General features: G+C 43.9%; 1 protein-coding gene across 1 annotated transcript in view; it reads left to right on the forward strand.

The window, feature by feature from the left end:
- The window catches only part of CLMP (CXADR like membrane protein), a 98,205-nt gene that overhangs the window by 56,568 nt on the left and 18,930 nt on the right, over positions 1 to 22,707 (forward strand). The window contains 1 exon segment of the mRNA XM_072729506.1: positions 21,277 to 21,434. Within this exon segment, the coding sequence (XP_072585607.1) occupies positions 21,277 to 21,434 (158 nt within the window).

Consider the following 22,707-nt stretch of genomic DNA (forward strand, 5'->3'; position numbering starts at 1 on the left):
TCACTCCTTCCTCTCTGCAGCTCTTCTCTTTCCCTTGCAGTCCAACCCTGAGTGATGAATTCACTCCTGCTCCAACATCCAGCGCTCATCCCTGCCTCTGTGGCTTGGCCAAGTTCCGCTCGCCCAGTCACCCATCCCACCTACCGAAATGCTACGATCTCTCAGACTGGAAGTCTTACTTCCTTCACTGACTTTCATCACCCATGGGTTGCCATCTCCTCTGAGCTCCTTTGGCTTTCGAGCTTGTGCCAATTTTGTGCTGTCTTAGAACATTCTTTGATTCTTTCCTATCACTTAGCGCAGTATTGGGCGCTCCGCTAGGGCAGAAATCAGGCCTGCCGTGTTAATCCTACCCTTGTGTCTTCCGTGGAATTCTGTGCAAGGCTGGGGCCTGGTACACGGTCAGGGGGCTGGTTCACCAGTGAGACCAGGAAGCCAGCCTGCGTGGCTCACACAGCTCCTCATGGGGCTCATACCAACTCCTCATCAACCAGGATCTTCATATCTCTGCCAGAGTTCCAGAGAGTTCATGCCCCCAGGAGGGCCACAGCGGGGAGCCAGTGTGACAGGGCCCAGAAAACTGGATTCCAGGACTAAAAGCCACAGTGGCTTTGAAAGACCACAGAGAAAACAAAAGATTTCAACAAATATTTTTCTCCAGAAGGCCTCAGTGTCTGGTAAGGTTTCCAAGTTGCAAACACAGCAAAAGAGCTGAGGGTAGAGGGAGGAACCGAGCTGCGCAGAGCGGGGCCTCATTTATGCCCGCCCAGTGGCTGTGTCCTCAGGAGGCCTATACCTCTTCAGCGTGTTCTGAGAACCTCGGCTCATTTTTCTCCGATTGGGCCAAAATAGCTTAAATATGATGTAGAAGTAGGAAAGGGGGGGCACCTGGGGAGCTCAGCAGTCGAGCAGCTGCTTATGACTCCCGGCGTGATCCCAGGGTCCTGGGATCGAGTCCTGCATCGACCCCCTGCAGGGACGCTGCTTCTCTCTCTGCATGTGTGTGTGTGTGTGTGTGTGTGTGTGTGTCTCGTGAGTAAATAAATAAAATCTTAAAAAAAAGGGGGGGGAGGGAAGGAAGGAAGGAAACCAAGACATTAGCAAAATCCTCCCCCACTTTTTCTCTGTGGGTTTCCTAAGTCAGAATTAGCAAAACGATGGACAGTGTCCTCATTCCAGATGAGACTTGCTTTCGCATTTTTCTGTACCCTTCTCTCGGGCCGGGTCCTGTGGAGAAGAAACAGAATCTGCTGGGAAACCACAGCCTCCTTCCCTTTTCTATGAGGTTGAGCAAAGGGCATTAGAGCAGAGATGCATTGGGGCGGGAGTGTGACCCCCGGGTCCCAACACGCACATCCCTGGAGTGAGGATGAGGGGCTGTACCGTGGGTGCAGGGTGGAAGCAGGGCCCCAGCTTGGGGACACAGCCCCACAGAGAGGACTCTCCACTGAACAGATGAAGGGGGAGGCCAAAAACCTAAGACTCCATCAAGTCTTTAGTTATTCTCAAAACTGGTGCAGAGAAAATGCCGACAGCATCAAAAAAGTGGCCTACCCCCCCCCCCCATCACCTGCTGTAACGTGGGAGAGTGAACACTGGTGTTTTTCTCTGTTTGCTCCCCAAATCCCATTAAGACGAGAGGAAAGGAGGGACACCCGGGTGGTTCAGGGGTTGAGCATCTGCCTCTGGCTCAGGGCGTGATCCCAGGGTCCTGGGATTGAGTCCGTATCGGGCCCCCTGCTTCTCCCTCTGCTTGTCTGGGCCTCTCTCTGTGTCTCTCATGAATAAATACATAAAAGCTTTAAAAAAAATAAAAAGAAGAGACTAAAGGAATAAAATGGATGCCAATCCACACGGACAGAAGAACGGGGGAGGAAATAAAGGTGAAAGAAATGTTGGCAAATGTTGGGATGAAAGGAACAGATGGAGGAGAGACAACTAACTTACCAAATTCTCTGGGACCTTTCACGTTTAAAATATGCAAAGAAAGACTTTTTTTAAGGAAAAAAAAAACCCTTTAATGACAATACAGAGGTGTTAGCTTTGGGCCACGTTCTGAATGTCGGCTGCCTAAATTTGCCTTATTTGTTTCCTTTTTTTTCTTAAGATTGTTTTTTTGTTTTTGTTTTTTTTTTTTTACATTTTATTTTTAAGTCATCTCTATCCCTAATGCTGGGTGGAGCTTGCTGTATTTGTTTCATTGTTTACTCTCTTTTTTTTGTGGTGCACATGCAATTCAGCTGTCTCCTTGCATAACATGGGGCATCTGTGACTTGAACAAACAGCAGTTCTCAACGTCAAAACAGACGCAGGGAGCCTGTGGCTGTGTGTGTGTTTTCATTGTGTGGTGGCGAGCCCAGCAAAATGAGTATATGGGGGTGGGAGATGGGGCTGTGTGCAAACGTCTGTTTTTTTCAAGGTGGAACTCCAAGACTAATCTTGTTCTTGTATCTCATCTCAAAAAATTAATAATATTTTTTCCCAAAAGAGGGTATATACCAGGTTAAAGATAGAGTATTATAAATCTGGTAAAGCTGAGTCCCCATTGCTTATGGAGAGCGAGCCATTCAGTGAAAGGCTTAAGAACTGGAAGCTGTGGGGATCCCTGGGTGGCGCAGCGGTTTGGCGCCTGCCTTTGGCCCAGGGCGCGATCCTGCAGACCCGGGATCGAATCCCACGTCGGGCTCCTGGTGCATGGAGCCTGCTTCTCCCTCTGCCTGTGTCTCTGCCTCTCTCTGTGTGTGACTATCATAAATAAATAAAAAAAAAAAAAAAAAAAAAAAAGAACTGGAAGCTGTGGACACCTGGGTGGCTCAGTGGTTGAGGGTCTGCCTTTAGCTCAGGTCGTTTTCCTGGGGTCCTGGTATCAAGCCTGCTTCTCCCTCTTCCTATGTCTCTGCCTCTCTCTGTGTCTCTGATGAATAAATAAATAAAATCTAAAAAACAAAAACAAAACTGGAAGCTACTCAGATACAGTGAAAAGTGGAGCTGAGGCATTAAAGCTGGGGGAGTCAGGTGAAAATCCATTTTAAAAAGTTCTAAGTTTCTGGGGAGCCTGACTCTTGCTTTTGGCTCAGATCTTAATCTCAGGGTCCTGGGATTGAGCCCCACCTGAGGTTCCTTGCTCAGCAGGGAATCTGCTGAAGATTCTCTCTTCAGCTCCCTCTGCTCCTCTTCCCCTCCTCCCGTTCTCTCTCTCTCTCTCTCTCTCAAATAAATAAATACATCTTAAAAAAATAATCTAAGTTTCAGGGCATCTGGGTAGCTCAGTTGGTGAAGCATCTGATTCTTGATTTCTGCTCAGGTCATGACCTCAGGGTCATGAGATTGAGCCCTGCATCGAGCTCTGCCCTCAAGCAAGGAGTCTGCTTGTCCCTCTCCCTGTGCTCCTCCCCTGGCTCTCTCTCTCTCTCTCTCTCTCTCTCTCTGTCTCTCATAAATAAATAAAATCTTAAAAAAGAATAAGAACTAAGGTTCTCTTTCAGTACCTTCCACAGGAGAAGGGAGTTTTAAAAAAGCAGATTTAGAGACCCCAAGCACAGTAAGGAGCAAAGGGCCAACTGTAAACCTAGGGGCTCCCCAAATTAGTGTCTTCTCTCTGAGACTGTTTGATTTGCATCTCAAATTGGATTCCCAGCCCCTTTACCCACTCAGCTCAGAGATCATTGGCAGCCTCTGCCTGCCTCCCACTGACAGATGGGTGATTCAAGAATTCTTCTCTGGAGAAATAGGAGAGCTTCAGAGAAAAAAGCCTTAGACACTGACATTTGGGAAGGCCACAGTGAAAAAAAAAAAAAAGCCTAAGTGAAATCCTCTGTGCAAAAAGACGTGCTCCCTCACAGCATTTACAAATGGCTTTTTGGTATCTCTCTTTCCAATATGACACATTTGCAAAAAGTAAAAGGAAGACAAATAGAAACAGAGACTATGCAAGGAGCCCTGTGATTAATATCCTCAGAGACATAAGGGAAGAAATTGTAAGATGTTTTGCAAAAGGAACACATTAATAGCAATAATAGTAGTATTTATGGAACATTTACTATGTACCAAGCATTTATGAAAGCTAACTTAACGTCACAACATCCTTTAATCCACATTTCATGCCCATAAGTTGGGTACATTTCCCCCATTTTATACATGAGACAACCAAGGAACAGGAAGGGTGAGGAAATTGTCAAAGGTTATACACCCAGAAAGGAGCACCTCCCAAATATTTTGAATCCTTGATTTCAATAACTACTTTATGCCCCCCAAGAGACCCTATGAAAAAAAAACTCTTAGAACGATTCAATAAAAAAACTCAAGAAAAAGATAAGATTAGAAGATCGATCCAGGAAGTCCAATATCTGCCACACATACACACATATATACACAAACAGGAAATAAAGGAAATGGAAGAAATTATTTCTAAGTAGTATAACATTTCCTGACATTGAAAAGAGATAGGTTTTTGGATTGACTAGGCTATCAGTGAGCAGAAAAAGAGACTTACAAACAAAAACCCATCTTAGCAAAGTCTTCCAACTCTGGGGATGAAGTTAAGACCCTAAAAGCTTCCAGAGAGAAAAAAGAGGTCAATCACAAAAGATTGGAATTAAAAATGGCATCAGATTTCTCAACAGTAACCTGGAAGCTGAAAGCCAGTGGAACAATTGAAATTTGAGGAAGAATTCTATCCAACCTAACCTTCTATACCCAGTGGAACCGTGAATGAGGTGTGAGACACACAGAATGCACAGCAACTGATGGCGAGTGTTACCTGTAGGAGGGAAACTGAGGACCACATGTGGGCGAGAGACTTAATTTGCCTGTATGCCATTTCGTTCTGTTTGTTTAGCATATGCTTTTATAACATTATTCAAATACGTTTTTTTAAAGCTTTTTAAGTGATGCTAATAATTCACTGGATTGGGGAGTCACCCATCTTAAATTATAAAAGCACGTGGGTGATGTCTTTTTCTTGCCTAGTCCTCTCCTGCAAGTGGGAAGAACACCAGGTGTGGAGGCAGGCAGGAAGGGAGCTCAGCTGAAACCTGTTTGTACTGCTGATGCAAAGATCATCTGGAAGACAATCCTCTGGCAAGCCAAGGCCAAGACTCATCATTAGGCCATTTGAATAAACACATGAGTGAATGAATGAATAAATGAGCATGAAGCAGCCATTTGAGTCATTTGGGTGTGGGTGAGTAACAGGAAGAGAGCAAAGTTAGGGGAAATTACTTGGCATTACGAATCCTCCCTTGCAGAGACCTGACACGGTCTCCAGGGATATATCCTGACTGTAGGAAGCCAAATTGCAATTTTGGATCTATTCTTGCCACCTTAATGTGAGAAGCTGAAGTGTGGTTTAGCTGATTTATCTGCATACCATCATTAAGCAGCATACAAATCAAGGTCCAGATTTTTAATTGCCGTTATCTGTCTCTGAGAGAAGAGAAGCTCTGAGATGTTTCCGATGAAGCATGAGCTATGCCTGATTATAATTCTGCTCACACACTTGATGTAAGAAGCATTAAAGCCCACTGCAGTCCTTAAGAGTATATCTATCTAATACACTAGTTATTTTTAAGCCCTTTAAAAAGAGTTGGTATTCAATGAATAGTATGATGACTATGGTGAACTTTTTATAAACATGTTAGTAAGAATATATTCTAAGCACTTTACCCGAACTATCACAAGTCGGTAGCATCAGCCCCTTGGAGAAAGATTATAATATTCTTTACTGTTGGATACAAGCACCATACGGGGAATTACTCTCCTTCACATTTTATCTGCCATAATCTCTGAAGACAATTCCTCCCCCCACACACCCAGATCAGGATGGCACAGTTTTTATAAAAATTTCCCCATGACCTATCCAGGAAAATGTGTTATCAGAGTGATAATGAAGATTATGGTTACCTTCTTTGTAGAACCTAGGTCGTCTGACATCAGACTCTTTGAATTGAAATTTTGGCTATAACAAGTATTAGCTCTGAAATCTAAGCAAATTATTAGCCTCTTTGAAATCTTAGATTTTACTCCATAAAATGAAGCTAAAGCCTGTCTCCTAGGGCTAAATGATTAAGTGAATGTATATACTCATTTATTTCATTTAATCATTTATATATATATAAATATATAATGAATATATATAAATGGTATATATATATGCACACATATGTATTCCTTAGCATACGTAACTAGCATATAGGGTTTTTTTTTTTAAGATTGATTGATTGGTATAAGATTTTATTTATCTATTTGAGAGAGTGTGCGAGAGAGACTATGATAAGGGGGAGGGTCAGAGGGAGAAGCAGAGTCCCTTCTGGGACTTCAGGATCAAGGCCCAAGCTGAAGGCAGATGCTCAATTGCCTGAGCCACCCAGGCACCCCACATTTATTTATTTACTTAAGAGACCAAGAGTTCAAGTGAGTGGGAGGAGGAGCAGAGGGAGAGAATCTTTAAGCAGACTCCCTGCCAAGGACGGAGCCCGATGTGGAGCTTGATCTTACAACCCATGAGAACATAACCTGAGCTGAAACCAGGAGTCAGACTTCTAACCAACTGAGCCATTCCAGGCTTCCCCAGTAACTGGCATAGTAAAACGTTTTTACAATATTCATAGTACTTTCAGATAAACGAACACTAAACTATAATTCTTACTTATTCTGCATAATAAAACTCAATATAGGTGGGAAAGAATTTTGAAACCTAAAAAGTGTTTTGCAAATATAAAAGTGATAATATCAAGCTTATTATTATGTTCCCATAAAACAGAATGAAAAATTCATGCCATCCATCTACTCTTAAGGGATGTTGTGGTAACAAAAAAATTAGTGAATTAATAATTCATTTTAAAATCTATATAACAGGGCAGCCCCGGTGGCGCAGCAGTTTAGCGCCGCCTGCAGCCCGGGGTGTGATCCTGGAGACCCTGGATCAAGTCCCACGTTGGGCTCCCTGCATGGAGCCTGCTTCTCCCTCTGCCTGTGTCTCTGCCTCTCTCTCTCTCTCTGTGTTTCTATGAATAAATAAATAAAATCTTTTAAAAAATCTATATGACAATGATAATCATTGTGAGTGGAGAGGCAGAGGAAGTTATTGTGGAATTTAAAAAAAAAATTTTTTTTTGCATTTATTTATGATAGTCACACACACAGAGAGAGAGAGGCAGAGACACGGGCAGAGGGAGAAGCAGGCTCCATGCACCGGGAGCCCGACGTGGGATTCGATCCCGGGTCTCCAGGATTGCGCCTTGGGCCAAAGGCAGGCGCTAAACCGCTGTGCCACCCAGGGATCCCCTGTTGTGGAATTTTTAAAGCTTTTCTTATGTGTGGTTAGGCAGCCTCTAAGATTGTCCCTCATAATTCCTGCCTCCTGGTAGTCCCCTCTCCTTGAATGTGGGCTGGAATTATTTGATCACTTATAACAAATAGAACATGGCAGCAGATGTCTCCTCTGAGTTTCCATCTTAGGCGCTTTCTTGTGCTCCCTCTCGAATCACTTATCCTGAGGGAAGCCAGCTGCCATGTGGTGACGCAGTCCTGTGGAGAAGCCCGTGTGGTGGCTGAGACCTGCCAACAACCACATTGTAAACTTACAAGTGGATTCTCAGTACCGTAGTTGAGCCTTCCGATCAGACCACAGCCCTATCCAACAGTTTGATTCCACCTCATGAAGACCCTGTGCCAGAGCCACCCAGCCTATGCCTGGATTCCTGACTCACAGAAACACTGAGATAAGATATGTTGGTTATTTTGATCTGCTACATTTTTGAACAGTTATGCACCAATAGATAATTAGTAAAAAAAGTATAAATATATAAAATGCACAATTGTAAGTGTACAACTTGATGAATTTCACAGAATGAACATTCCCAAACAGGCACTCAAATCAAGATATAGACCATGCCTAGTCAGCACCTTAGAAGCCTCCCCAATGTTCCCTTCTACTCATTATCTCCTGTTCTGAGAGTAGCCACTCTCTGGAATTCCAACAGCATAGATTAATTTTTTGTTTAGTTTCTATACCTTATATAAATAGAATCATACAGGATGTACTCTTTTATGTACCTTCTTTTGATCTGCATTATATTCATTTCTAGTTTTTTAAAAGCTTACTCAAAAATGCCATTGCTTAATCATAGTATTTAGTATGTTCCAAATAATAGTAGAGTGTGAGTTTATATATATGCAAAAAATGGGAGCGTAAGTAGAGAAAGATTAAGAAGCATTTCTGTATATAACCAAGAGTAGAAAAGTTTTGAAGGAACTCACAAGAATACTAGCATAACACGAGATCCGTGAAATTTTTGTTAAATATATGTGCTGGAAGGCAGTATAATATACCATTAAGGGTATGGATGGTAGAGTTAAAATGGCTGGAGTTAAACTGTGGCACCAGGATTCCTGGGTGGCTCAGTGGTTGAGCGTCTGCCTTTGGCTCAGGTCATGATCCCGGAGTCCTGGGATCGAGTCCCACATTGGGTTCCCTGCAGGGAGCCTGCTTCTCCTTCTGCCTGTGTCTCTGTCTCTCTGTGTGTGTCTCTCATGAATAATAATATATAAAATCTTAAAAAAAAAAAAGTAAAGTCCATTGCACAAGGCTGAGAATTCCAGGTTGTGGCAACTTCTCATTGTCTGAGTTGCCATGGTTCTCATTGGCTAGGTTAGTGCTGGGCAAAGTGAAAACCTTCCTTCTTCTTGCTGGTGTAGATGAAGTAAGCTTCAAGTAGTGATACCTCCATGAGCATGTCTACTTTGGTACTTCCCAACTCTGTTTTGAATGAAATTTTTACTTTATTCATTTTCAAAGTATGGCTTGACTCTCTACCCTTGGAGGAGGTGACTTAATGAGAAAGAGATCTTCTCTTTGAAGATCATCTTCCCTTGGTTATTAGTTTTTATGGGAAGGTAGATGAGATAGATAAAGGCTGAATTGATGCTTTAATTCATCAGTGGATTTTTATGAGCATAATCTCAATTCTCCATTGCCATGAACCCCTAAAAACTGACAATTAGCACTCTCCATCGTAAGTCTGTGTTGATTTTTAATTTCCTCCCTCTATTCAAGTCTCCCTGCCAAAGGTAATAAAAGATTTAGATTTAGAATGAGAGCATTTGGAATGAGACAAAGGCTATAAATAGACACGTCAATGAAATAGGTTAGTGAGGGATCTAGTTCTCAGTGCCTCAGAATCAGAGGCACACCTTCTCGTCTGATCTATGTATGGTCACAGGCGTGCTTGTAGATTCCCTGCACGGGTGTGTTTTTTTGCATATGTGAACATGAATACATGTATGGAACATGTACTAGAACATTCCTGAGAACTGAATTCTGAAGGATTCCAGTGTATTTCTGAGCTGTGGGATGATTGATCCCTGTGGACCAGGTCAGTATTCTTTCTCTGACAATTATTACTAGAGATGTCAGGATAAAACATTACTCTTGTAGTCAATGCACACTCTGTAGGACTGTGACACAGCTCACATGCCCTTTGACCATTATATTGGGTTATATTACTGACCATTCTGTGGGAATATTCAAGACCAAGGGTCCATGGTGATACTCCAATCCGTCAAGTACAGAGGTCAGCCTCGCAATTAGTTTCCTAAGTAGTCGGGCCACCATTTCCAATCTTTGGAATGTCATTCCCTATTTGTAACTGCTAAAATAGCAATCTATTTTTCAAGGGCCAGATGTAGTACTGCCTCTTCTATGAAGCCATCTCTGATCACCTTGGTGATCTTCCTCTCCTGAATTCCCTTACCACTTCCCAACTTCACATTGGTATTGCTCACACACTGCCTTAAACTGGGTCTGTTGAACACCTGTTTGTTTCTCTATTATTATGATCTCTTCATAGACAAAAGACAATGTCATTGATCTTTGTTTCCCACAGCACCTGGTATGGTAGCAGGAATGCCACTCATATTCATTAAACAAAAGTGCATTCCCTATGGGTGCCAACTATCTTGCCAATGTTCCTTTTTGTGGTACCAGAATCTGAAGCCTTGAGGAAAAGGTGTTTGTTTAAAGATGTTCTATGGAGGGATCCCTGGGTGGCTTAGGATTTGGCGCCTGCCTCTGGCCCAGGGCGTGATCCTGGAGTCCTGGGATCTAGTCCTGCGTAGGGCTCCTTGCGTGGAGCCTGCTTCTCCCTCTGCCTGTGTCTCTGCCTCTCTCTCTCTCTGTGTGTCTCTCATGAATAAATAAATAAAATCTTTAAAAAAAAAAGAGAGAGAAGATATTCTATGGAAGTCAGTATCCCTGATTATCCTATTATACAGAAGTCAGTATCCCTAAATATCTCATGACATACAATAATAAAAAATTTGGGGACTCCTGGGTTGCTCAGCGGTTGAGCGTCTGCCTTTGGCTCAGGTTGTGATCCTGGGGTCTGGGGATTGAGACCCACATCGGGCTCCCTGCAAGAAGTCTGCTTCTCCCTCTACCTGTGTCTCTGCCTCTTTCTCTGTCTCTCATGAATGAATAAATAATATCTTTAAGAAAATTGATACCAACAGAGAAGTGTCAATATCATGGAACAGTTGCTGTGATTTCAGATTCTCAATGATGGTAAGAGAATATGAACCATGTGATATGTTTCAGCAAACAGGTTTTAAATATAAAATTGTCCAGAAGGCAAGACAGTGACCTTCTGTAGGCCTTTCCAAGCTTGAGATTGAAAATTACATATAACTAAAACATTCCAGGATTTTGTAATTCTGTAAGGGACTGGCTTAGAACCAAGACTAAACGTCAAAACTGAAAGGACCTTGAGAGTTCTTTTGCTGATTCCTCAGTCTCTCTAAAGCCATCTGTGATGGATTTTTGTTCCTTCCTTTTGTACTTTTTTATTGACTATCAACTAAAACCATTCTTCACAGCACCTGAGTAATTGATTTGTTTCATAATGAATTCTGCAACTAAAATGAGGTTGTTGGTCTCACAGTAAACATAGATTTCAATTGGAAAAAGTGAAAATAGTGAACTTAAGCTATTAGAATAGTGTATGTTTCTATTTCCTTAGTAAGTTCCTCGCAAATGTCTGACCATATTTTCTGATTTCTGTTGCCCTTGAAAATTAAATGCAGGTCGTTCGAAATTTAGTATATAATCACAAATGGCAACAAAGTGCTTATCAAGCTTAAATCCAAGGTCATCTATAATTCTTTGTCAATTATAATCCTTCTTACTAATATAAGAACTGCCTTAAACAGGAGGCATGGCTAATCCTCTCTAAGTAAATCCTGCCCCCTTGTGGATTAAAACATCCACAGCTAGGAAAGAAGTGCTGTAACTGCTTGGGTCAGTTTCTTTTTCTACTTTTAAAAAAGTAGTTTGGGGCGCCTGGGTGGCTCGGTGATTGGGCGTCTGCTTTTGGCTCAGGGCATGACCCCGGGGTCCTGGGATCGGGTCCCACATCAGGCTTCCTGTGGGGAGCCTGCTTCTCCCTCTGCCTGTGTCTCTGCCTCTCTGTATCTCTCATGAATAAATAAATAAAATCTTAAAAAAATAATAAAAATAAAAAGCACTTCAACAATCTTTAAAAACAATGTTAACAATGAAACAAAATGAAATCACTTGTATAAATTGCCTAAGAGCTGACCAATGGTGACAAAACACAATGACAGATAATAGTATATATTTGTATCTTGTTCTTTGCATTCCATTCAGCTAAGACAGAGCCTTGAATATTAATATATCAGTTAATATTTCATACAATATTATAGTTAGAAAGGACATTAAATATTGATTCGTCTTCCACGTATAAGGATCCCTTTTACAGCTCCTGACATAACCCCACTTGAATGACTCCAGTAATGGAAAGTTCACTAAATGAATCAGCTCATTCTCTTATCAGGCAGGACTGTTAGAAAATCTATCAACATATGAAGCCCAAATGGAATAAATCTTTTGTAAGAAAACCAGATCGTTCCGAACTAGAAAGAGGTATTGGAGATCTTCCAGTCTATCATTTTATGGTTGAAGCTGTTAGGCCATCTGGACCTGATTCTACCCAAGTGACAAGTAATACTTGTTTTATAGCCTTTTAAATGTAGGAAGGTAGCTACGATGCTGCTCCTTAGTCTCCCATCTTCCTAACTTGCCCTCTATAATTGTGTCAACTCTTCTTCATATGACATGTATTTCAAACCCCAATATCCAGTCACAAACATCTGGATGCCCACATTTTTGTCAATGCCCCTCCTAGCATGCAGCATCTCTGATGCTCTGGAGGTTCTCCTTTGGCTAGTATCAAATACGATAGAACTGTGACCCTCCATGTATGAGGCATCAGACCTCTGTTAACACAGCCCAGACTCTGTTGGTTTTTTTTCAGCAGCCATATCCCACTGGTGGTTAATTTAAACCTTGTAGAGCCCCGTGTCCTCTGGATCTTCCCACTCGGTGCTTGTGTCTAGCTGCAACTTCTAACATTTGTCTCTGTTTAAATATCTTCTCACTTTTGGCTCAGGATCCCAGCTAGCAAGATAATGATACATCTTAAGTGTGTATGATCAAACCAGCTCTGCTACCTAGCTCTGTGCCATTGACATGGTCTCTGTGTTTCCCACCAGCCAATTTCTAGGCAAAGAGAATAGAATAAAAACAGAAGATGGGCTCATGTCCCCACAGTGCCACCCATCAGCTGTGTGGTCTGCAATTCTCTCTTCTCTAAAACAGAGGTGATGACATGAGCTCACTGTGTAGTCATGGGGCTCACATGAGATAATGCACTGGAGTGAGCTGAGCTAACAAACCTCAAGAGCTATTAATCAGTAGCTTTCACATGGTTTGAGTGAGGAGTGAAGGTTACCAACTTGGCATTCCCAGTGCTAGACCAGGGGAAGATCTTAGTAGAGTTGTTGTTGTTTTTTAAGATATTTATTTATTTATTTATTTATTTATTTATTTATTTATTCATTCATTCATTCATTCATTCGACACAGAGAGAGAGGCAGAGACATAGGCAAAGGGAGAAGTAGGCTCCCCCTGGGGAGTCTGACGCAAGACTCTATCCCAGGATCCCAGGATCACGACCTGAGCAGAAGGCAGACACCCAATCACTGAGCCACCCAGGTGCATCTTAATAGAGTTTTTTTAATGTGGATAAATACAAACAATGTACATACTAGACAGTTGTCACAGAGGGGGAAGGGGAGGTGACTTGATCATTTGTCATCAGGCCGGGTCTAGTCTGAAGACCTCAACTGTCTTCTCCAGTGCAAGGCTCTCTCTTGCCCTCTTCCCCTATAACTCCTGCCAGGAGCGCCTCTATTTCTTCTCCTCTTTCATCCATCCCTCCCCAACTCCATCTTCCTCTTCTCTTCCTTCTTCCCTCCTTCCCCAGCCTTCTCTCCCCCTTCTTCGCCTCCAAAACCAACCCACAGACTGGGGAGGGGAAGAAGCCTAATATCTGGCTGGCCCCCACACTGAAGCCCACCTCTCAGGCTGCCACCTCAGTCCTTGCATACACGCTCCACTAATTTTAGGGACTCCAGGAACAAATACTTCCCCCTGGGGGTGGGGTGGGGTGACCAGAAGGCACCACACTGATTCCCAGATGTCTGAAATTATGCTGCTAACCTGCAAGCCTCACTGTGTTAGCTGTAGGCTGTCTCTAAACATCAAAGACATGTTTGTATTTGAGAAGACATTAGAACATTAGTTGCCTAACAGCTCACAGTGAATGTGGTTTTCCTTTTCCTAAGATCTCAAAAAGGGGGCTGGCCCAAGGGACTCTGGGGTTGGGCTGGGTATGGGGTTGAGAAAGCAAAATGTATAGAAGAGAAACATCCCTAGTTCACAGTGAGGGGGCCTGAAGGAGGGGACAAGAGAAGACAGTGCTGCCTACTGTTCACTTTGCCCCTACAGCTGCCTCGGGTCCGTGCAGGAATGCATGTCTGCCTTTCTAGAACTAGGTCAGTCCCACTTCCTTAGCCAGTCTTGTCAGAAATGATCTTCCAGGGGCACCTGGCTGGCGCAGTCAGTAGAGCATGTGACTCTTGATCTCAGGGTGATAAGTTTGAGCCCCATGTGGGATGTAAAGATTGCTTAAAAATAAAAAGTCTTCGTAAATTTTTAGTTTTCATTTTAATTAATTTTTTCAAAAATGTTATTTATTTGAAAGAGAGAAATAGATGAGCAGAGAGGAGAGGGAGAAGCAGGCTCCTCACTGAGCAGGGAGCCTGATGTGGGACTCGATGATCCTAGGACCCTGGGATCACCTCCTGAGCTGAAGGCAGATGCTTAACTGATGGAGCCACCCAAGTGCCATAAAAAATCTCTTAAAAAAAGAAAATGACCTTCCATACAATATTGTTAACTTTCTTAGGTGCAATAATATGTTATGGTTGTGTAGAAGAATGCCCTGAGTTTTAGGAGGTCCTTGCTGAAACACTTAGAGGTTAAAAGTCGTGCTATCTGTGACTTAACTTCAACCAGCGCAGCAAAAAATAGAGAGATGAAGCAAATATGGCCAAATATTAGCAGTTATCAAGCAAAATGACTTCCAAACTCCTCAACCTCCTGTTTCACCTCTTCAGCATATGCTCTTCTGGTTTGCCTTGTCTTTGGAAGTACAGTATGTACAACTATGAATAATAATAATTACCATGTGTTGAGTAGGCCTGTGAGCAGGTGTCAGTGCTACACGCTTTACATACATCATGTATAATCCTACAACAGTCTTCCCTGGCTGATGTTTTTTTCTCTTCATTTCACAGGGAAGAAAAAAAGACCCGGAGTGGTCAGGAAATTAACTGGACTAATGGGCACTACTTAAAATTTCTGTTGATTTGACTCCAAAGTTTATGCTCCTTCTCCTGCATCATGCCAACTCTTGAATTGCACTCTGTGTTCCAGAAACAGTCAGGAAGGTGCACACACACACACACACACACACACACATCCCACCCCTACAGATTTCTATGTATGTCATTAGTCTAAAAGTCAGGAGGCCTTAGGGTGAGTCATTTCTTCTAAGCCTCAGTTTCTTGATCTGTAAAATGAGAGACGTTGATTTAAAAATATCCAAAGTCTGGGGCACCTGGATGACTCAGTTAGTCAGTTAAGCATCTGACTCTTGGTTTCAACTCAGGTCATGGTCTTGCGGTCATGGGATCGAGCCCCGGCTTGGCCTCTGCACTCAGCGAGGAGTCTGCCTCAGATTCTCTCTCTCTCCCTCCCACTCACTATCTCTGTTTCTCTCTCAACTAAATAAATAAAACCTTTTAAAAAAATAACCAAAGTCCTTTTTATTTTTTTGACGGACATTAAGTAACTGTGATTCTCTGGAGGCTTTCCGAAATATGTAAAGGGAAACACAAGGAAATTCTCTTCCCATTCAGCTAAGTGACCAGGTCCACTAAGAAAAGTTCAATTGCCGAGTGGAAGGAGGTGCTTGCACACCTGGATGGGCCATTGGTGGGGGCTCCCCTGTACATTACACAGTATGATGGCACAGCTCCTATACCTGACACTAGGTAGTAACTACCATGGCTCTCTAACTCTGGTACTCACAAACTGCATGTGTACACACCCTGGTAAACACCCCAATTCTTAAGGAAAAGAACCGACCTAGGGATGCTTGGGTGGCTCAGTCAGTTAACCATCTGCCTTCGGCTCAGGTTGTGATCTCAGGGTTGTGGGATCAAGTCCTGTGTTGGGCTCTGCACTCAGTAGGGAGTCTGCTTGAGGTTCTCCCTCTCCCTTGCCTCTCCTCCTGCTTGTGCTCACTCATTCTCTCAAAAATAAAGAACATCTAAAAAAAGAAAAAAAAAAAGCTACCCATTGTTGACCTGTGCACCAAGGACTGTGGCCTCTCTTAGATGAAGGCCCCAGAGAATGTTGAATGTCAATGTTGAGGATGGCAGTGCTGGAGGACCCATCCTTTGGAAGGAGTAAGCATGCAGACTTAACTTGAGATCTAGGGCAACTTGTGTCCTGTAGGCATCAGTAAGTATTTAAGAAACAGAAGAATTCTCTGTTAGAGAAAGAAGAAGGAGTAGATATTTTAAATGCAGCATCCTGGTCCTATTAAAAGTTATCCTGGCCTTTTGCCTCCTTGCATCCGTGAAAGCAAGATGGGTACCAGCAGCTCTGGTGGAGTCATCTGAGAAAATTCGCCAAGTCCTTGCTCTTGCTGTGTCTGCTCAAACTGGCACAGGCCGATCCAGAAATATGGTCCCCATATGTGATGGAAACACAGTATGTGAAGCCTATATAGGCTTCGTTTAGTTGGACTAAGTGGACTTTCTTGAATGGATTATCCAAAACATCTACCTGACAGCAGAAAGAATGTTAGCTCTCTGAGCATAACATTTTTAAGAGGCTTTGATTATAAATATTTTGATGTGAATGGAATAGTCTTTTGCTTATAGAAACCTCCTTTTATTTTTTTAAAGATTTTATTTATTTATTCATGAGAGACACAGAGAGAGAGGCAGAGACACAGGCAGAGGGAGAAGCAGGCTCCTTGCAGGGAGCCCAACGTGAGACTCCATCCTAGGTCTCCAAGGTCACACCCTGGGCTAAAGGTGGCGCTAAACCCCTGAGCCACCAGGGCTGCCCAAAATTTACTATTATTGGGGCACTTGGCAGGCTTAGACAGTAGATCATATGACTCTTAATCTCAGGGTTATGAGCTCAAGCCCCACGTTGGGTGTAGAGATTGCTTAAAAATAAAATCTTGAGAGATCCCTGAGTGGCTCAGCGCTTTGGGCCTGCACTCGGTCCAGGGTGTGATCCTGGAGTCCCGGGATTGAGTCCCACATGGGGCTCCCTGCATGGAGCCTGCTTCTCTCTCTGCCTTGGTCTCTGCCTCTCTCTCTTTCTCTCTCTCTCTCGTGAATAAATAAATAAAATCTTTTAAAAAATAAAAATAAAATCTTGAAAAAAATAAATAAAATAAAATGTACTATTATCTTCCCAATAGACTCATCTTCAAAATATGTGTCTTATTTCCCTCAGTTATATAAAAGTATACACAGAAAAACAAAAAGTTATCCCTGCCCCATCCCTTTGAAGGTCTTCCCCCCCCCCCCGCCCCCACCTTTGAAGGTCTTAAAGGCTCAAGAGAATCTTTGGTAAATGTAAATATCCTTTAGAGAATAAAGTTTTTAATCTTAGCTGAATGTAGGCAGTCATCATCTGAGAAAATAAAACAACCCTTCTGCTAGTGGAGAAAAGCAGGGGCAGGGAACTGACATTTTAGGAGGAAACGAATGCCCTATGTGCCATCCCTGTGCTGGGTGCCTTATGTCAGGGTGTCCTTTAATCCCCATTTTGCAGATGAGAACAGTAAGGCTCAGCGAGGGTCATTGTCCCAAGCTCGAGCTCTCAAGGGCCTGTGTTAAGTGCCTGAGTTGTAGGAGACTCCTTCCCTTAGGGAGAGCCCGAGGTGAGGCTTCCAGGGCTGAATCTTGCCACACGCACACAGAGAATGTTCGCACCACTGCTACCTTCTAGCACCTCCCCTCACCATCAAGTGTCCGGAGCATCCCAGAGGCCCAGTGGAGACTTCAGTTGACCCTTTAACAACACAGGCTTGGTTTGTGTGGCTGCACTTATGCGTGGAGCTCTTACAGTACACTAGTGTGCCTGTGTTTTCTCTTCCGCAAGATATTCTTAATGTTTTCTTTTCTCTAGCTGACTTTATTACAAAAAGTATATAGTACACATAACGTACAGTCTATGTGTGGACTGGCTACATTATGTTATGTTATGTAAAGTTTCCTGTCCACAGTGTAAAGTTTTGGGGGAGTCAAAAGTCACATGTGGACTTGGGACTAGGGTGGGGGGGTGATGCCCCTAACCCTGCATTGTTCCAGAATCAGCTGCATTTGCCTATTTGTGGCCTGCTGCCACCAGTGCCAGCCCTGTTGATGTAGGTTTAGAATGTAGGTGAGGCTTGGTGGGGTCCAGAGTTCATGGCCAAGAAAGAATTCTTGAGACATCTTTGGGGCAAAATGTTGGGTTTTTTTTAAAGCCCGGGGACAGGACCGAGGGCAGGACCCAAGGGCAGAAAGGGCTGCAGCTCCCTGCTGGCCCGGGATTGTGAGGGGCAGCTGATGATCTACTTTGGAGTTGGGTAAAGCAACCATCAGGGAAGTTTCAAGAGGATCTTCGGATGCTAAAGCCCACACAGGATACCAGAGGCCTTGCTCTGGTCGAGCCAAGGTTGTTTTTCCCTCTAGCAAGGCGTTCACATTGAGAAGGTTGGGAGCTTCCTGAAAGAACATTATACTCTGCCTGCCTCATGTATTTGTCAGTGGGCTGCCGGTGATAAGGACATTTAATTTTATCTATATTTCCTTCTGCCTTTGTTTCCCACATCAGTGTGACTTAACTTTTAAATTCTCAGTTTCCTACCAAATTAAATTTTGATGATCTTGTAACAGTCCTTCTCTCTTTCTTTCTTTCTTTCTTTCAGATTTTATTTATTTTATCTATTTAATCATGAGAGGCCATGAGAGAGAGGCACAGACACAGGCAGAGGGAGAAGCAGGCTCCCTGCAGGGAGCCTGATGCGGGACTCGATCCCAGGACCCTGGGATCACACCGTGAGCCAAAGGCAGAGGCTCAACCGCTGAGCCACCCAGGTGTCCACTAATAGTCTCTCTTAACGAAGAGGAACCTTTCAATGCCTGGGAGCCCAGGGCTGGCTCTGCGCACTCACACACCAGGCGGCAGACACCTGTGCTTGGCAGCATTGCCCATCCCCAAGCCTGAGAGTTCTATACAGAACCCAGGGCCCTGTCTGCTTAGGCTGCACATCACAGATGTGGCAGGGAGGTGAAACACAGAAGGAGGAATTTGTGAAATTTGCAGGGATCCCAGGGACCCCTGAAGTCTCGGGAGCTGAGGTTCTCCACAGGTGAATGCACTCTGATCTCGAGTTTCTCTGCTTCGGGAAAGTCATCTGTGTTCACTGGGCGGCCCCCTCCCTGCACTCCCGTATTTAATTCTGGTTATGGTATAAATAGAACTTGGAACTCTGGCAAAGCAAGCACACCACCCACCACTGTGTTCCTTTCCTTCGGGGATGTCAAGCAAATCTGAGCCTTTGATTCCCTCTAGTGGCTCAAATCAGCAACTTTCATAGCTGTTTCTTTGCATTTATTTATTTAATGTATAGAGCCCACTGTATGCGCCAAATTGCTGCTGGGTTCTCAGCTTTGCCAGGGGCATGGGAGGCTGGTTTCCTCTGATCATTGTTGTGCCCGGTGGAAAGGGGGCAGGGGGAGAAGCTGGAGGGGAGAGCTCCTTTTTACAACTTAGCTTAGTGCAATGCACACTGGCTGCTCTTCCTGCTGTCGCATAGCTGCTTTATGGGGATGGGGGAGGATGGGTCTTATATGGGTTATTCTGTCTTTGAAGGAGTTGTAAGACCTCAGGGCAACTCATTTATCCCTGGCTCTCAGTTTGCTTATGGGTGAAATGAGTACACGGGTTAAATTGAAGTCAATCCAACAACTGTTTGTTAAGTACCTACAGTGTGAGGGACTCTGGGCTGGGCGCTATGGGGATGTAGTGGTTAAAGGGGAATCTCCGGGAGCTTACAGGCTAATGGGAGAACAGGAGCAGGTCCAGGAAGCCACATAAGACATAGGACAGAAGCAGCAGAACATGACTGTTAGAGTCTGAGCTTTGCAGGGAGGCAGATCTGGGGTTGAGCCCCCGATCTGTCATTGCCTAGCTGTATGATCTTGAGCAAATTGCTAAGCTGCCCCTTCTGTTTCATCCATAGATTTGGGTAATCACCCTTTCTTCCTACAGTTAAGTGCTCAGTATACAGCCAGACCACACAACGGACTCATTAAATCGTGGCCACTCTCATTGCAGTTTTAAGTTTTAAACAGAGATAACAGAAACTTTATTGTGAATGTCAGTAAGGCCCCACGAGGGTCTTGTCCTGTTGGTTCTGCAAGCCCTTTCTATGCCCCACAGATTTCTGTGGTCCCCTTTCTTTGCCACAGAGCTTGGGAATCCACCTGCTGCTTCTCGTAGGGTGGGTGCCTCTGAAGATCCAACCCTGCAATGTCAACCCAATCTGCACCCCCGTTTAGAGGGAACTACAGTCGCCCCTGTTCCCTTCTTCCTCCTTTCAGGCCCTTTTCCTTCCCAGCAGATTTACTGCTAATTTATCTTGGGAAATGAACAGGGAATACGAGAGGTAGTTTATGTGCTTCTGTTGGTCATGTTTCTTGATCTTTAGTGCTTAAGACCCTCTGACATGGCAGAGTGAGTGCTCCCCAGGAGAGGGGACATCACCAGAAGCCCTGACCCTTGGGGCTGTTCCAGCGTGGAGGCTGTATGATTCTGTTACCTTGTGAATGTAGCACTAGGACATTGTGAATGGCTAGAAAGAGACCACTTTTCCCACTGAGCTTCTTTATCCTGTGTAAGGAGACAAAGGAGGATATTAAAGCACATCTTGATGCAGGACACATCAGACCTTGAATCCAAGTGAGGTTATTTAACACTGTGGGGTTCATAATCAACAATGTCCGAAATCGATAGGGAGGAGAGAGGGTGAGCTGGAAGCCTAGAGTTGCTGACAGGATACCGTTCCTGGAACAAGGTGAAAATCAGTGATAAAGCCAGAAGTGACTCTGAAATCCCATTGGCCAAAGGGATCCTGGATGGGTGGAGGGACAGCATCCAAATGTGGTAATTTGGAATTTCATTTTGGATGGGAGGGGTTGCTTCATATTTTGAAGCCATGTGAGATGAAACTATAGAGAGTGGAAGACAGAAGTTGGGGGAAAAGAGAATGAGTGTCCCTAAGGGAAGCAGGAACAGCCTATAAGGTCCCACTTGTTCCCTGAGGCATCCTGGGGCAGCCTGTCTCTACGGTGACTCTCAAGGAGTGAAGTGATATCTGGAGCCTTTCTCAGGAGGATGCCAACCCCTGCCTTTCCTTTAGTTTCTGTCCTTTTGGAAGTCTCTACTGGTAAGGGAGAGAAAGTTAAAAAAAAAAAACAAAAAACAAAAACAGTTGTTGACCTGAGTGCTTTCATTATTCATAAAAACACAATAAGGAAGGAAAGATAGACATCAGTAAGAGTATAATTCGGGGGGGCTACAGAAAATAAATGAATTCAGTTAATGGAGGAGCCAGTGGGAGATTCCAGGACTTCTGGTACCTGCGGTCTAGGATTCTTCCAACACCATGATTTGCCCCTTGCCTACAGGAACACCTAGGAATTATTAGTTGTAACGTTTGCTTCCCACACATTGCTATCCAGTTTCTGCATTACTCATTAGAGGTTCTCCTCTTCCAGTTTCCTATTATGTTGGAACCCTGGGGACTCACACCGAGATCAAGAGAGTGGCTGAAGAAAAGGTCACTTTGCCCTGTCACCATCAACTGGGGCTTCCAGAAAAAGATACCCTGGATATTGAATGGCTGCTGACTGATAATGAAGGGAACCAGAAAGTGGTAAGTATACAACTGGCCCGACCACTGCCTTCCCTCCTCTACCCCTGCTCTTCCCCTCATCCTCCTACGGCTGTCTTTCCTCAGTCCTCCAGTTTTTTGTTGGGTTGGAAAGAGCTAGAATTGCTCTTTCAGGGGCAACTGGGTGGCTCAGTGGTTGAGCGTTTGCCTTCGGCTCAGGGCGTGATCCTGGGGTCCTGGGATCGAGTTCTGCATCAGGCTTCCCACAGGGAGCCTGCTTCTGTCTCTGCCTGTGTCTCTGCTTCTCTCTCTGTGTTTCTCATGAATAAATAAATAAAATCTTAAAAAAAAAAAAAAAAAAAAAGATGGGCAGCCCAGGTGGCTCAGTGGTTTAGCACCACCTTCGGCCCAGGGCCTAATCCTGGAGACCCGGGATCGAGTCCTACGTCACGTTTCCTGTAGGGAGCCTGCTTCTCCCTCTGCCTGCATCTCTGACTCTATCTCTGTGTGTCTCTCATGAATAAATAAATAAAATCTTTAAAAAAAAAAAAAGAAAGAAAGAAGTGCTCTTTCATCTGGCTTATTGTTGAAAGACTCTAGAGACAAAAATGATAAACAAGGAAAGGTATTTGGGTCTTAAAGATAAGAGATTCTGTGTTCTTTGGGCAAGCAAGAAAGCCACCTATCAGTTGTTCAAAGAGGAAATCTGTACTCTTAGTGTCTTTCCTAAGAAGGGAGTTAGCATGCAGTAGCTTAATACCCTAACCCAGTGGCCAGAACCCCAAATCTATACTAGGAAACCTGCTCCTCTTCCTCCTCTGAAACCATTACCACCTGCCTGTTTGCAGCTTTGCACAAATTCATGACTTTCAAGCTCTGAGATTGATGTGTAATATGATGAAACATATGATGCAGGACATGACTAGAAATGTTTAACACATATATAATTGGCCAGTGAAAGAATTAATGCTGGTTCGGGAGTTGGAAAATGAAGGATCTGGCTCTGGGTCTTATGTGCTCAGGATGGGGAGGTCCATTGGTGCTTATGGGCTTTTGGGCAATGTGAACAGAATTTGCACTGCTTTGCTCCCAATGATCCATGAGGCTGGTGTCTATGGAGAGTGAGAAGTAAGTAGCTACTGTATTATCTGTCTGCCTTGGCTGCATTCAGCCACTGTAGCTTTCCTCAGCCTGGCTTTTCTAACACAACTCTTCTCATTCCATTTCCCCACTTTTGGGTGTGGGCGCCTGGATGGCTTAATTGGTGGGGCATGCCACTCTTGATCTCAGGGTTGTGAGTTCAAGCCCCATGTTG

The sequence above is a fragment of the Vulpes vulpes genome, chromosome 12, assembly GCF_048418805.1.
Source record: "Vulpes vulpes isolate BD-2025 chromosome 12, VulVul3, whole genome shotgun sequence".
NCBI lineage: Eukaryota > Metazoa > Chordata > Mammalia > Carnivora > Canidae > Vulpes > Vulpes vulpes.